A 17022-nucleotide genomic window follows, 5' to 3' on the forward strand; every position below is an offset into this window, starting at 1 on the left:
CTGATCTTTAACTGCCGGTACCTAATTGGGACTTCCTGCTAGTGCAGATTGGATTCCTTGCTTGTCGGAAGCTGTATCTGCATTCCCAGCCAGATGTCGGGCGCAGAGAGCCAAAAGGCGCCGCGTTGAGTGCGCTGTCGCATCCAGCTGCTGTCAGAGGGGCAGAAAACAGACCCCGGCTTCACAGAGAGCCCAGCACTTGGACAGCACCTGCAGCTCCCAGGGCTGGTACCATCCTGCTACCGCTGCAAGTGCCAGCTTCAGAGGGGAACTTTAAAAAAAAGGCCAGACCAAATATTCAGGCAGTATCACCACAGATTCCAGGAGAATCTTAATTTTAAGGATACTCCTGCATTTAGTACTTGCAGAAACAAATGGTACACCAAGGATGTAAATCAACTGTTCAGATTTTGAGCAAGCTTAAGCCGTTTTCCAGCTTGCGGACATGACTGGGAGTTACATCAAGCCTACCAGAATTTAAATGCTGACCTTCCAACTTTAAATTGTCTCATGCACACTTGGGGAGATATGCAGAAAGCCTCCTCCTCACCCTGCCTACAATTAAAAGCAAACAGAACTACCACACTCTGCAGCAGCTGTCTTGGACACAAATGCTGCATAACAATAGCTAACAAGAGCCTGTAGCAGCAACACAACTATAAATAGCATCAGTTAGTGTTTCTGTAAGGAAGGGTTAGGACCACAGCATTTTCAGTGGATTGGAATGGATGCAGCTGAAGCTCCTGAGATCACTAAAAAGAAAGGTGTCTGAGGTTGAGATTTCTTTTTGTGAGTTGTTCTCTAGTTTGCCTTTCTGTTCCAGGCACTTACTTGCAATCAGCAAAGCATGGAAGAGCTCCCTGCAAAGACAGCACTATTTTTCAAACACACTAGCTCTCCTCCAAACCACTAAGCCCTGGCTTTTACAGGCAAATCCATCCCCAGCTTGCTAAACCCACAACATAGTAATGTCTGCTCTGTGGTGTTTATTCCAGTACTCCAGAGGTTTTCTAGTCTCTCAAGTATGTGCCTCGAAAGAGCAAATACCATTTGCTTTCTAATGGAGAAGTCCATTAATAGCACAGTCTAGCCCCTGAACAGCTAAGCTTGGCCTTCAAGGAACATGTACGCCTCCAAAAGGGTGATGTATCCAGGACATGGTCTATCAGCAGGCTAACAGAAAAAGCGAGCCACGAGATGCAACAAAATACAACTGTCTCGTTGTTACCTCCTTTCTGAACAGGGAACTGCTCTCAGAACTGCAGAGGGGCAACTCAGACCACCTGGACTTTTGGAGTAGCTGATGCTTAGAATTGGCAAGAAAGCTCAGTGTAAATGTCCACGGATCCCAGAGAACTCATTCTGCTCAAGTCAAAACAGACTAAGCCCAAAGTTCTTTCCAGGGGCCTGCAAACATGTTCCTGCTTTCAGATGCCCCATTGTTATATTTCTAGGAAATGGGATCCTTGTCTGCATTGGCAAAAAAAAAAAAAAAAAAAAAAAGAGAGAGAGAGAAGAAAACAGAATGCAAAATCTAAACTCATTCATTTTAACTTCTTCTGCCTATGTTCTCCACCAACTACTTAAATTCGCTGGTTTTCCAGGAACATCTCCAAGAGTGGCTATTGTTCAGTCGTAACATGAAACACTGCTGACACTAGCAGCATTACTAGCAACCCTTGGAGAGAGCTCTGTACATTAGTACATACAACAAAATGTAGCAGTGCCTTATACAGGCTACAAAATCTGAACATCCAAGTCCAAACACCAGTACTTCCAGATCCAAAAGAACGATTTGTGCCTCTTTCTTCATAATCTACTCTCCCCCACAATCATTCTTTTCAGACACCAGACTCTAAGAAATCCCCATCTAGACCCATCAAATACCTGAACTCTGTCTCCCTCCCATTTAAGTGTTAAGCTCCCAAGGACACAGCGTCCTTGATTTACCACTTGAAGCATCAAAGAGCAGCCCATTACCTATTCCTTTTCACATCGCTCAAACCATTAGGCAGTTCAGCAAGTGGCAGAGAGGAAGGAAATGCATTACAGACATTTAAAACATACACCTACCAAGCGGAAAGAGGGATTATTGCCAACATTTACTAACTACAGGCACAGCACTCCAAGCATGAAAACACGATGCAGCACACGATGTCCTGTGCAGCGAGGTGCTCAGCCTTACCTGCACACCAGGGTCGCGATGATGACACACCACGCTGTACAGCAGCAGTCTGCGTTGAGGTGTTCTTCGCTCTTTCGGTGGCGGCAGCACAGCCAGAAGGAGTAGAACAAGAGGAAGAGCAGGTCCAGAGCCAGGCAGGAGAGCGCCACGCCACCCAACAGCAGCAGGGCCTGAGGAAAAGAAAACCGGTCGTCAGCATGGGACCACCAAGCTCCCACAGCACAGGCCATCAACCAGAGGCCTGAGGACTCGACTGTGAGACAGTACTGAAGGCCAAACCTGAAAACTGGTTGTTTAATATGTTATTTCTGGTTTTGTCTGTAAAAGCCACAAACAGGGGGCTCCGAGCACCACTTTCTCCTTGCCCTGCCTCTCTGCTCGATGAAACCATCTCCTGCCTCTGAGCTGCGATGAGCCGAGCCATTTTGTCTGCCCCCTCTGCATGCAGCCAAAGTGAATCAGGGAGGGCTCCCTCTTTACTGCAGATCAGAGGTCAGCAGATTTAAAGAGAAAATAAATGAATAGTTCAGCCAGCTGCCTCTATCTGTACAGTTCTTTAATCCTCATGAATAAATATGCGGGCTTATTCATTAGACACCCAAGTGCATGAGTAGGTTTGAAAGGGGGTGGAATTTATTATGCATGTGTGATATTGAATTATTTTTTTCAAAAAAAAAAAAAAAAAAGAAAAAAAAAGAAAATCTCCATGCAATGCTTCTATTCTAGGTAGACCTAGAATACATGCTAAACCCTCCATATACCATCCACATATACAGATACAGCAAAACTAATGCAGATGCTACAGACACACCAGCTTGAAGGAGTCACAAGCTTCGGTATTGTTGCACCTATTTCTATTCAGCTGTTCCCTGGGAGGAAAGGAAGGCAGAAAGTGTTTAACTCCATTCCGATTTATTTTTATTCAGAAAATCCTGGCTGAAGCCCAAAAATGCAAAACATTTTTGTTAAATAAAAAAACTAAACGAATTCTAACACTAAATCCAGCCACTCTTTCTCAAGTGAATGAATGAAGTAAAAGGATGTTATTTTACCCAGAAGTGTTTTTGGGCAAACCCTTGGGTAGCAGTGACAAATGCCAATGTAGTAAAAACGGCGTAAATATCTGTAGAGGACCTAAGATACCTATTGCTGCCCCAATATTGGGAAGGCAGGCATAGATCTGTATCAGCAAACATAACACTAAGGTTTAAGTTTTTTTACTCAGTCTCTCTTTTTCTCCCCATGCAGAAATTCCTTTAAAATATTTATAGGCTTCCTTCTGATTGAAGCAACAACTGCCTCCTGGTCAAAGATGTGAAACACAGATTGCCGCAGTTGCAGCAAGATTCTCAGCAAAATTTGTGAACACTTCCAAGGGAATCTGGTAGCAAGTTCCTCTTCTGAGGTTTTTCTTTCCCTTCCTTCTCCCCCATCTTACTCCATAGGTACTCCCAGCTGTGTTTGAATTCTGGCAAGCTATATAAGCCACACAATACTTGAACGTACTTCCCAGCCCAGCAAATGGCAGTATTTATGGGCTGTAGTGCCCATCAGATGTACATAATGAGATTCACACCAGTTAGGGCTCTCTTGCTGCATGACAGATGATCCACGTCGCTGTGTGCTGTGTGCCTTCGCGGCCTGAAGAAAGAGACCCAGAGCTCACTGAGCGCGCTGGGGATGTGGGGAGTTTACAGGTGCACCTTCCCCAAACTCAACAGCTGAAACTGAACATTGGGATTTTTAAGCGAGAGAAGCGGGGCTGGAAGGGAAAAAGCACTATCCCCCTTTCCCATGATTACACCAGATGGTGTGTGCACCGCTCGAGTTCCTGAGCACAAAGAGGCCTTCGAGAGGGAAGCTGCATTCGGAGACCCAACTTCTCCCACTTCTGAAGGCCTGCCATGTACAAGCCCTCAGTACTAATTTAACCAACACATTCAGCCTACTGAAGCTCCTTGGGGATACTGGTTATTTTTTAAACGCTTCAGGCTTGGGTAACACACAGCTTGCCTGCGCTGCTTGCCTGCACTTCTTTGCTTGCACTCTCGGCCCTCCTTGCTTGCTAACAGGCATTGCCTCCGGAAAGAAGAACCCACCGAAAAGTCCTCCCAGAGACTTTATTAGCAAAGAAATCACTCTGCAGCTCCAGGTGGAAAGGAACAGCCTCCCTTAGAAGGAACAAACAAACAGAAAAGAGCACACACACAAAGACTGCCACGCACCAAGCAATCTGGAGTTCTCACTTTGAAGGGACGCTTTAATATGTGCTTAAATATAAGCCTTTAGCCAAAAGGGGCTGGCTGGCCAGTACACCCAGATCTGTGTTTCATTTTGCAGAGAATATTTGTTTTCCATTAATGGATATGTGCCACGACAACAAGTGAAATCATCCAGCAGAGCGGTTGTTAATCTTTCTGACTGATGAGTCAGTTTAGGACCCAGAGCCTGGCTGGCAGTGAAAGCCTGGTCGCAACCAAAGATATGCCTGTGCCTGCTTGTTGGGATTAAATAACAGTATTTAAAAAAGGGGGTTGAAGCTGGATAAACCCTCCAAGACTTTATCCTGCAACACTAAATCTGGGACTCGGTTATCCAAGGCCACGTTATCCCAAGTAAATGCAAAATTACGCACTGGGCCTTTTGCCACAAAAGAGCATCAATTCGTCTTCGAACATTTGCTGAACTACCAGAACCTTTATAGCGAATGATGCATGAACTGCCCTTACAGGAAAACGGAGACAACTTCAAGGAGCAACATTTTACCACTGTGCTGACACTAATGGCAGAAGTGGAGACAGAGCAGTCCCTGAAAATGAGTGTAAATCCAAGTGGTATCAACCAGACTGGCAGGAGACGAAGCTGCAGCGTTCAGCAGCTCTTTCAAAATAAAAGTTAATAGCAATGCACAGGGAAGTAACCACGAGCAGCACTGCTAGCTTGGAAAGGCACCGTGAAACCTGAATACACTCGGTCTTGTGCATGCACTGTGCTCAACAGCCTGCTGCAGTGTTAATGGCTTTTCTCAGCTCTGCCTGGGTTGCCAGGATTCGTGGCATTCACCCTCTCAATGGGAATAAGAGGACAAAAAGGGGCAGAAAACATCTAGGTTCCCATGCAGAGAGAGGCACCATCTCTGTAAGAAACAAAAGTCATGGCAAAAACATCCCCTACTAAAACCCCTGGGGCTGGTTAGCTCTACAGAGGCAGGAGTGTTCGCATGGTATGAGGGTACCTTGGGTGCTGATGTAACACCCAAGGACGTGGATGCAGATCAGCCTTCAGCACAGCACGATTCACAGTCTCCAGGATTGACTCAGCCGATACACAGACTTGCCTACTGGATGAAAAATCCCACACCAAACAGCAGGTTGCAGCTCTCTCAGCCCCCAAGTCCCCAGCTGTGATCTACATCATTAGCTCCGTGAGTATCTCTCTGATCTCTGTGGTCCTGGAAGGCTAATTTCTGCTGCTGAAACTGCACTTAAGGGATGTACACGCCACTGCATCGTCCCCCAGCAGGAAGTGCCCTCATGTAAGGAACTGCAATCACAAAGGTAGTCAAGAAGAGCAGTAGTGATCTACACGGATGAGAAAGGAGATATACAAGATATATTTAGGCACATTTCTTAATGAAAACCTAAAAAATAAAAATAAAAAATGAAGCATTGCAATGCAGGAGGTAAACACTGGGTTGCACACAGATGTCAAGGTTTAGCATTGCCTGAAGCCTGCTGGTTTGCCCCTTCACTGGACAGCAGAGTGCTGGCTTAGGGCCTTGTCCTCCCACCACCTCCCCTCTGCCACAAAGGTTACTTGGCACAGGTAGTCCTGGCAGCAGCACGGGGTTAGAAAGTTAATCCTGAATACACAGAGACTCCAAGTAATCCATATTAAGTACAAGTTTTTATGAATTTCAGCCTATCCAATTTCCAATTACCACTTTTTTTGGCCTAAACTATACCAACAGCAGTCCGGCACAGTGAGCAACTTCACATGAAATAGATGACAGCTATTTCTGGATAGCATTGCTATTTTACCACTAGTCATAAAGTCCACTAAAACCTCAAGAAGAAACTTGAGAGGAAACCTAAAAGTCTTCCGACAGTTCTCGAAAAGCACGCAGATTTGCTTTTAAGCTTCCATCAGTAATTTGAAAATTATTTCATCTTAAACTTTGTAATTTCAACCCACAGGACAAAATATAAAACCTACCAGCTATAGCTTTTGAGCATCTCAACAACACAGCTGCCTTAATCATTTCCAGATTGAGAGCTGTTTATAGTTTTACCTTAAAGTTAGCGTTTGCCAAGAGAAAGCTTTCCACTCAATCTGCAACTAATGTTCCTTCTGGATTTCCATGCAGTGACTTAAGATTGCGATAATAAAACAGAGAGAAGAGGTTAAAGGAGTGTGGGAAGAGAAAAACGTTCACCCAGAAGAACAAATGAAGCAAACTGGGCTGCTGCCAAAGCAGCACTCATCTCTATTTATTCCATCAAGGACGGAAGTCTTCTGAGCAAGAAAAGAAACTGCTGTGGGATAGTGTCATGCCCACACTACTTTCCACACCTTTTTTGCAGACCTCAGAACATCTGAGAAGCTCATGTACTCACAGATGATAAATAATTACATCCTACCAAACTGATCTCTGTGTAATGCTGGCAGCAGCAGCAGCACATTCTGACCCCTCATCAGCTCGCTCTGATCGTGCTGAGAGTTCAGAGGCTCGATTTTCATTTCATCTCCCTTCTGGTGAAGAGTGCTCTGTGTGGCGTTTGTCGAGACACCGAACTGTCTCAGGATGTCATTCACCCCACAGCCTCCACAGAAGGATGCAGACTTTCTAGGGAACCCAGCCAGCCACGTATTGGCAAATGTAATTGCGGGGCCTGGGGGGGGAAGGATGTGGAAACCACGACTGATCTCAGCACTAAACCATCCATATCTCCTCCGCCTGGGGGACAGGCCTTCCCAGGCCAATCGCCGCATTCAGCGCAGCGGAGAAGCAAGGCTGGGCAGGAAACGTGCTGTGGAGGAGCCTTTTCCCACGGCACTGAGCCGTATTCTCCTTCGCTCGGGATCCCTCGGCAGCAGGGAAGAGCACCATGGAAACGGAGGCCAGGTTCCACCGTCTCATCTCCTTCTGCAGACATCTCCCAGGGAAAGCACGCTGCAAGGAAGCGCAGCAGATTACAGACACACGCACTAAGAGCAAGCCCACACTGGAGCGGCAATGTAGGCCAACGCTTTGCCTTTGGCTTTTTTGGCTACTGGCTTTCCTTGCTGGAAAAAAAAGGAAAATGACAAGGATTATGTCATGCATATTTTTTTATTTTCATTTAATCACCTGAGGACAAGACAGCAGACACTGGAATAAAACAGATCTACAGTCGAAACGTGTAACACGACTAGATAGCCCAGAGCAGGTTAACCAGGTTGGTTAAACAGCCAAGCTAGCTTCCTTAATGCCGAGAGGCAATCTACATGGGCAAGGGCATTCCAGAGTTAATTGGAATTAGAGCCGTGAACTAAAGTCACTTTAATTACAAATGAGTGTTCACACAGGGGTTTAATGTAGTTTAACTAAAATGGTCTTAATTCAGTGCAGTTTAATTCACTTTAGTGCATTTAAAGTGGTTTAACTAATCTGCTTTGAATTTATTCCTCCAGTTAATTCAGATTAATTTCTCAAGTGCCCTTGTACATGCAACGACTGAGAACAAGGCTAGTTTGATTAGAAATTATCATCATTTCCTCCACGTTAACATTCTGACCCCTTACTTCATAATTAAACACTTTCAACACTGCCCTTATATTTGGTACAATTTGCAGAAGCCACCGGCGCAGAGGCCAGAAAGATGTAACCTTGCTGATAGTTGGTTTACTGCAATACCAAGCATGAAATACAATCATTGCCAGAGTCTGGCTGAGACTGTGCTTTAACAATTTATAGTGCAGGTACATCTACACACCTCAGCTGCCATAGGTTGCGTGGGGACAGGTGCTAGAATTCATCAGAGCACCTCCTATCGCAACCCAAAGGGAGGAGAGCACCCAGTAGAAAGGATTTGCTTAACAATTGGGTTGTGTTTTTTTTTTTTTCCTGCCCACAAATGCAGATCTAAGCCACACTAATCAGCGGTGAACACCGGCATCCTATTGGGCTGAAGTCAAATAACAATCCTTTTATTCCCTCAGCTGTTACCAACTCAGCAATCTCCATCTTACACGGCAAGGAAACATTCCCAGAGGTAAGGGGGTCCTCTAAATTGGATGTTCTTATCCCTCGTTTCTCCATAATGCTGGCTGAAAAACACTATACGCTGCAGCGATGAAAAGAATGAGACACTCACCAAATTCAGTTTCCACTGACAGGTCCCCACAGACTAAATCTTTATTAAATGAGGCTTAGCTCAGAACTGGCAGCTTGTCAAATGAGCATTCTCGCTGAAAAGGAGGATTTCCTTTCTGGGGATTCTGCAAATTCCCTTGCAGGGCTCTAAAAAAACCACGGGCGCATCAGTGTTCATGCAGGTCTTTGCTCCAAATTCCAGACCAGCAAAACGTGTAAGGAATCCCCTTGGGAACAGGCCTCTGGCTTTAGAAGTTCACTCCCTCCTAACGTGCCCGGTCAGATAACGTTAAACGTATTAGCCAGCTTTGTTTAAAGACAAAGATCAAATAAATATTTGGAATATTAAGGCGAAGGGCATTAAGAGGAGCGCCAGAAGAATTGCACAGCTCTCCCACACAGCTCGCGTGCACGCTCAGCTCGCCCATGCCAGACCAGCACAATTTCTCCAGCCCTTCCCTTCCCACAACAGATTAATTCACGCGTTCCTGACCAACGGCGGTCCCTCTACTCGGCCTTTTAGAAGCAGCTTTATTTCCTCGCTTCGAAAGCTGTATCACCATAAAAGCCTTAAAACCCAATCTCCTCACAAGGTAATTTTCCAGCAAACTGGATAATGGAAAGAAACTCCGTGCTACAAAGGCAGCACGAATTTAATGCTCCTACAACTCGGGGATAAGCAAGCAGTGCCTGCGTTACCTGGCCCGAGCCCAGGCGTTGCACAAATTCCCCTGCCAAGCCAAGTCCCCAGCCCCAGCTCTGCTCTTGCTGGCCTGGATCTCCCCAAAGGCGAGGTGCGGTGCTGCCAAGCTGCCTGTTGCACGCAGCCAGGGACCAGGGGAGGCTTGCACAGCTCAGCACGTGATCTCGGCAGTGCTGGTATATTAAAAAAAAAAAAAAAAAAAAAAAAAAAAAAAAAAAAAAAAAGGAAGAAAAAAGGCAGGAAATGCTCAGGCCTGCAGCCCAGTGACTTAATCCAATTTCCCTCCTCTTCCCTCCCCCCTCCTACAATGTGGGCTCTCAGACAATGCACTTCATTTAGGGGGAAAAAAAATCTCATCCTTACTCACTATTAAGCCTATCCTTACTATTAAACCTATCCTTACTCACTATTAAGCAAAGAGTTGGGACACCACATTTTTTACCTATCTCCGCTGACTGTGCATATGCTGGAGCAGACGCCAACCTCAAGGATTTTCTTTCATGCCTCCATCTGCAAGGAGTCTGTGTTTTACTGTGAGCTACCAGCTCTTTTTAGCTATTCTTTAACTGTTTCTTAGTAGATATGGTTTGAAACCCAAGTATTCACAGTGCTCCTGTAAGTTGCAGAGGTCCTGTATAAAGATAGGACATTTCAGCAGAGATGACCACATGCACCCCCTTTTTCTCTCCTGTTCCTCTGCAGGACCTAAAGCCTGTCCTTTCCAGCACGGAGCAGGGAATGACATGGCAGTGGTTTAGATATTTAGGATCACAGCAGTGTTACTTGTCCTGCTTTATCACCTTCTCCTAAAACAGCCACCCAAACCAGAAGAGAGCCATTACGGAGTTTGAAGGCTGGGCTCAGTGCTCGGCTCGGACGTGCAGAGCAGGAGAGGCCCGGCAGAGAGGTTACTGCCAGCTGCACCGACCGTGCCATACCCCATGAACAGCCAGCCTCCAGTCTGCTTTCAGAGGCTTTCCCACACCATTTCTGTTTGGAAGAGGAAATAAAGCACTGGGGAAGAGCGGAAATGAAAAGAGCCACCCCCAAGTGGAATGGAAAACAAAATCTTACCCCAGTTGTGGAAACTTTGCCCAGAGGAACAGCAAGCCATCAACAGGGTGAGCCCATCCCATCATCAGGGACAGGAGTTTCCACAAGCATGACAGCTGTAGATAATGTGGTTGATTCGGTCATTATTTTACATTATTTTGGACTCGATGGATTGCCTTCAGTAATTCAATATCACATCACATGCATAAGTCAAGAAGCTTTGCTGGACAAAGAAGGTACTCCCTCAAGTTTTTTAACAGCATAAGCATCCAGTTGCATTCAGAGCGTGCACACAAGCCCTCTTCCTTGCAGATTCTGCTGGCATCTTTTCTGTGCATCTCATGATTTGCAGACATATCAAAGTAGGGAAAAACAGATCGAGTATGGCCATTTCCCGTCTACCCCACGAGATAAAAAAAACCACACTGACTTTCCAAATTTGTCTCCAAAATTTCCATATGAAAGAAGTTCATTTTAACAGAAGATATTTTTAACAACCCTACTTGGACTGAAGTGATTCTGGAAAGTCAGGCAGGCTTCTTTTTATATTTTTCCACTACTAGACCCTGCACAGTGCCTCATCCCCATAGTGACATCACTGCAGCCTTCCACCTCCAACTAATTTTGGTGGGACTGGAACCAGGATCTGGTAAAGCTCACTGATCGCACACAGGCAAGTAAAGAAGCTCATTTGCTTTGGAGAGAAAAGGCACCCCAGGACCAACAGAAAAGCAGCAGCTTTACCTTTGTTCCCAAGCACTGTGTGCAAATAACGTACTCCAATGTCTACTCGGACCTACCAAATGAGCTCATTTTAAGGAGACTTTTCACAGTAGACCGTGGCTTTGTGGAAAGACTCATAACTGATCTGCAAAGGACACTAAACACTTTTTTTTTCTTTAACAACTATAAGTGGAAACAAGAATCCAGAACTTGCAATCAGAAGGACTGTAAAAGTGCTCTGACTGTACCACAGGAATATAGAAAGCAAGCAGAAACCCAAGAGATATGAAAATACGTAAGACAAATGTAGAAAACATGATCACTGATGGGCCACAGGGGTTGTGTTCTTGAATCATTTACAGAATGACATCTTACCCAGAAAATCCTGCATTGAACCATAAAGTGATGCAGAGTAATGAGAGCGATTCCAAATTGGAATGGGAACCCCAGCGTCAAATTGTTACTAATGTTAGACTTGAAAGGCAACTCAACGCGCCTACTAACATTTCTACAGCTTGCTTCATATCATTGGCACCGTGAAAAGGTCTTTTCCTAAAGAGCAGCTATCACACAAAAGGATTAAGCCACCAGTTGAACTATTTTCTAGTGTAACTAAGAAGCTCTAGCACACACTTTGGCATTTGGGAGCACTTCAGTCTAAAAAAAAATTAATTAAGAAGAAAAGGGATATTTTCCTGGTCAAGATAACACATCTACCTCAAGTGGCTTCTCAGCGTGCTTCTGTTAGCACTGAATGAACAGGAAGGCAAGTTGTTGCACAGAAGTGATGTGAACGGGCTCCACCAATGCTGTTCAGGGGTCTTTGACTTGGAGATCCATGTCCAGTGTGTGCATAAAAAACCTGAAGCCAACCATCAGAATCTAAAGCAAGAAGTTTGGAAAAACAGCAGCAACAAAAAATAATGACAAAAAAAAAAGGGGGGGGCACTGCATTTCCATTTATATTTGCCCCGTTCAGCTTTACTGGCATTTTTCTGTACGACTAAAGCAGGTCAAATGGCCGTTTGCACAGCAAAAACTTACTGTAGTCCGTAACACAAAATAAGCCAGCTACAAGGTGAAAGAAATAGCTCTCCTGATTACATTAGCAAATGACACTGGTACAGCTGCCCTGCTGGCTGACCTCTGGGAAGGAACAGAGAGCAAAATCAAGGGCGAACTGCCCTAAATCTTCAAAAAGTCACAACCCGTGGTGCTATTGCTAGCTTTCCACGTGACATCTTCCTTAAAATAATTTCTATTTGAAGCCAGCTTTAATGCAGGATGTCAGTCATGTGGAGAGGCCACGAAGGACTGGTGAGGGGCAATATCCCATAGGGCCAGCGATTTCCTCCCACTCGCTGGGGCAGGAGGAGCACAGACCTCTGACCCACCTATTGATGTGGCCCTGAGCTGCCCCTCTTGCACAAACAATGCGGACATGCCATTAACTGTCAGGCTGGCAGTGACAAACAGCTGCCACGCTTCTCACCCTAAATTCACTCCCAAACCTCCTCTTTGCAGTCTATTACAGTTGTTTGTTTAAAAATAAAATAAATCTCTTCCTTCGACTTGAAGCCGTGCATTTCCCTTCCCAAAGAGAGGCTCATTCATGTGCAGGAAGCATTTCCACCCCACTTCTTCCTTGGTTTTGTTTTGTGTTTTTTTTGGGGGTTGGGTGGTTTGTTGTTGGTTATTTTTCCTCTCTTTCATTAAAGGAGAAAAAAAAGCTCTCAGACGGACACCTCAGGGAGGAAGACAACCGATATGCACTATGGGGAACCTTCAAACCCAGGAAAAAACTACCATCGAGAGACTAACAGAGGAAGCAGATCAAAAAAAAACCCTCTCCAAGCCAGCCAAGACCCACCACAGTCACAGCTGGAGCTGTGTTTCTGCACCACTGACAAGACTGGGAGCGTCATTAACCACCTCTCCTCTCGGCACCGCGGCCTGCGCGAGGGAAGCTGCGGAGCTAAGAAAGGCCCCACGCAGGCTCCTCGCCAAGCGCCGAGAAGGGATTAGGGCCTCCGGCAGCTATGCTGAAGGGAAATGCAGTTAGAATAGAGATGCTTTCTTTAACAGCTTTCGCCATTAGCAGAGCAGAGCTGCAGATGGTCCTCTGAGCGAGCAGGGGGAAATCAGATGGCGCTCCCTCCAGAGCGGCGTCCTGGCAAGGGGTCAGCAAGCCCAGCTTGGACCCTCTGCCCCTGCTGCCCATTCAGCACGCTGTAGGAAGGGGACCACACGCTTTTAAATTCGCATCCCGAATGCCATTCACGGGAGAAGGGCAAGAGGTAGCGGTAAGAGTGCATAGATTGAAAATCTCCGCAGATACAAATGCAATGTGGGGCCACAGCAAGAATCAGAGGGCACCCCCCTATGCAGCTCCAGGTCTGAGCTGCTCTTCTCACGATTTCTGTTTCCCAAGTGGGTTGGGAGAAGAGGTGAAATGGTCTCAGCAAAGCAGGTCATTACAAAGGCTCGTCTGCCTGCAAAGCTGAACAATGTCAAAGGCCATTGGCCTGAAAAAATAAAAAAAGAGTGACAGTACTGGCTTTATATTAGGTATTTAGGGACAAATATGCCTCACTTACCCTCCCTTATCACCAACTTTTGGGAACATATAAGGACAGTGAGCTGTTTTGCTGTACTGGCAGTTATATCAGTTAAAAGAAGCACATATTTGCACCTCTTTGTCCTAACAAGATTGCTTGTAAGCTGCTCTACTTTCCCAAGACAGATACATCATTTACACTAGAAACAAAGGCACTTTAAAAGGTAGACTAATGCACACAGCCCTCCTTCAGATACTCTTCCACCCCGCTCATGGATAGGATCCCAGACCTCGAGTCCTGCACGGGCGTTCATTCATTCATTAATTCTTCTCAAGTGCATTTTGAGATTGATTTTACAAGAGAGTTCCCAGAGCTCTTATGGAGGTTCTGCCTATGCTGATGTCATGGTTATATTTAAAGAAGGAATCCCACTAAAGTGGTTTATAACGTGCTCTGGCAGGACAGTGTAGACAGAGCTAAATCCTATTAAGCTACTTAAGTTGCTTTCCCCTTCTAAAGTCATATGTCAGATGCTGGCCCTACATGTAGCAGCCAACCAGCATCAAACCAGCTTATCAAGAGTCACGCTGAAAACACCAAATCAAGAAAGAATTCGGACACCACACACATGAGGACGGGAAACTGGGGCAGTGTGCTGCTCCAGTAACCCCCTGGGATCCCAGGGGGCGGAGAAGGCTGCTGATTAGCTTTTCATTACAGTTAGGCTGTAACTCGCCTGCACGCCACTGGACTTTATTAGTGAAAGATAAAACAAGAAGGACTTTCTTTACATTTCTCTTGCCCTGAGTCAATACATTTCAGAAGGATTATATGGGAAGTGTATGAATGGAAAGGAAATTTTATAAACAGAGATCACACTAATGAGGGGTAGGGGATAACTGGAAAACAGAAGCAGCACTCAGCCTCAGCTTAGCACCCCAGGGAGCAGGGGAAAGCAGCACTCATAGCTGTCTGGTCTCCTTTCTCAGGAACTTGAAAACAGGCGCCACAGAGTCCTGAAAGATTAATTCCCATAAATGTTAAATGTGCACATTTACAGCTCCAGTTTTACAGCGTTCACTCCACTAAGTCAACATGTCACTGCTACAAGATTCCAGAGAGAAACCTCAATTTCACAGGTCCCTTGAAGTGATAGAAAATAACAGGCTGGAAGAGACCTCTGGAGGTCACTGTAGTCCAACCTGCTGCTAAAAGTAGGGCTAATTTTGTAGTCAGATGAGGTTGCTCTGAGCCATGTCCAGGCAAGTTTCAAGTGTCTCGAGGGCTAGAGTTTCCAAAGCTTCCCTCAGACCCTGCTCCAGCACTATGGAAAAAAATATTCATGAGCAATTACACCCGGGTGCTGCTTCCCTTTGTAACTTATGGTTAGAGTTCCTCCATCCTTCTGCTGTGCATCTCAGAGAACTGCCTGATGCTGCCATCTCTAAACTCCTGCTTCAGGTAGGGGATGGCAGCTCGGGGATCCAGATCCTCCTTGCCTTCTCCTCTCCATGCTGGAGGGGTCAAGGGGAAGGTCAGGCTCTCAGCAGCTCCGTGACCTTCCTCCAGGCACGCTGCAGTCAGTTGGCATCCCTCCTGCACCGGGGCCCCAAATGGTTATGCAGCCATACAGCACGCACGCTGGCACGCATAATTGGTGGAGAGCCTCTGCGTGCAAAGTGGCTGGTGACCCCATTTTAGGGCTATTTTCAGCTTGTTTAGCAAGCCAGGCAAAGCACGAGCCCTTCTGGCCCAGGTTTGCCTCCAGCTGCATGACCTACCCCACCTGCCATGGTCACGAAGCACCAGGAGGTGACAGCTCAGCCCCCACGCGCTGCAAGGCGCAGGCAGGCGCTCTGTGGGCGTGATAAACGCAGCAAGTTCAACCTGAGACTGAACAAGAGACTCAACAGCGTGAACGTTATTCATCAAAACAACAAAACGAGGCAGCGGAGGGGGGTGGAAAGCAGAGGAGAGGCAGAGGGAAAGGGAAAAATAAGCCACGATGGAGCAGTCGCACGCTTCAGACCGAAACCAAGGTGCTGCAGGAGCTATTTGGTGAGCCGGGCCTCACAGATGCTCGTGGTTACCATTGGCTGCTGCCTGCCAGAGCTGCACAGCAACGAGCCCGAGGTAGGAGGCTGCCAGCACGCATGAGAGCTCCCTGCTCAACCCCTCCTCTGCAGACCCACAGCAAGGCGTGACGAGCACCGTGATCGCTTGGGCTCTGCGCCTCGCCGCCTGATCGATCGCGCTCCCCCAGCTGAGGTCAAGCAGGGAGAGGCAGCCCGAGCAGGCAGGACTTGGGGACACGGATCATGGGACCAACACAGAGCAGCTGCTCTGGGTTATTTCTACAAAGCCAAGGTGGGACAAGTTCACGTTCTGCCTCGTTCCGTGGTTCTGGTTGTCCCCGGTGAGCAGGTACTGCAGAGACGGGGACGGGATGGAGGGGACAAGTACGATGTGTGCAGTTGTGCTCGTGTCTGACAGTCGGAGAAGTGCTGACACCCAGAAGGCATTAATGCTCCTCAAAATCAGCACTGCACAGCATCAGCACCGCTCTTGTAAATGTTTCACTCCATTAACTTGGGAAAGTGAGGGAGAAAACAGTCACAACAGGGGACACTACCCAGCCTTGGCTTTTCTGCAAAAAAGGGCTCCAACTCCAAGGGCCAAGACCACACCGGCATTTACAAAAAATAAATTAAAAAAAATAATAATTCAATGCTTCTAACAGAAGGACAAGCAGGAGAGAGTACAGAAGCTGGCATCATGTGGGAAAGTAATTGATGCAGCCGTTGGGCTTACCACCGCCACAGCCACAAAGCAGATCGTGAAATACAATACAGATGCGGAGGAGGAAAACTAGTTCTAGCTCCTGAGTGTGACAGCTCACTGCAGGTGAGCTTGCTACAGCTTTCCTCTAGCACAACTGCCTAAACCAAACCAACGTTAGATGTGAGCAAATAGAAATTAACCTCTTGGTAAGACAAAAAGGAAAAAAAAAAAAAAAAAGTAAAAAAAAAGTGCAGCAATTGGACAAAAAAACTCAAAGATGAGGTGAATGGCTCGCAGTCTTTTGCACAACCTGCTGTGGAGAGAGGTCTGTGATTCCTTCAGCCCAGTCCCCAAACCACCATGTCCCAGAAGCTCTCAGAGAGGGTTAAAGCCACCTGAACACCCTGCCCTAGTCTGCCTCCCTTCCCAGCACAGGCAGGAGGAGCTCAGCTCCTCGTCTGAACAGCCACTGCCGGGCAGGTCAGGTCCACCTCTGCCACAGCCTCTGCTCACCCTGCGAAGCTCTCTTGGAGAGAGAACGAACAGGAGGAAGACCACTGAAATCTGAATAGCAAAACCAACAGCCTAACTTCTACTACTTTGGAAAGAAAGCAAGCCAAAGGTCTCTGTCCTTACATTTGCAAGGAGGCGACTGAAAACAAAA

The 17022-nt window shown here is 46.5% G+C and overlaps 1 protein-coding gene across 4 annotated transcripts in view; it reads right to left on the bottom strand.

The window, feature by feature from the left end:
- The window catches only part of TTYH3 (tweety family member 3), a 78519-nt gene that overhangs the window by 38208 nt on the left and 23289 nt on the right, over positions 1 to 17022 (bottom strand). For all 4 annotated transcript variants that reach the window (XR_014318541.1, XM_082772598.1, XM_082772597.1 and 1 more), the window contains exon 2: positions 2186 to 2355. Coding sequence is in view for 3 of the 4 variants with exons in the window: in XM_082772598.1 (XP_082628724.1) it covers positions 2186 to 2355 (170 nt within the window). In the remaining variant the exon portion in view is untranslated. The remainder of the gene's footprint in view (positions 1 to 2185; positions 2356 to 17022) is intronic.

This window comes from Aythya marila (assembly GCF_965140915.1).
Source record: "Aythya marila genome assembly, chromosome: 15".
Classification (NCBI taxonomy): Eukaryota; Metazoa; Chordata; class Aves; order Anseriformes; family Anatidae; genus Aythya; species Aythya marila.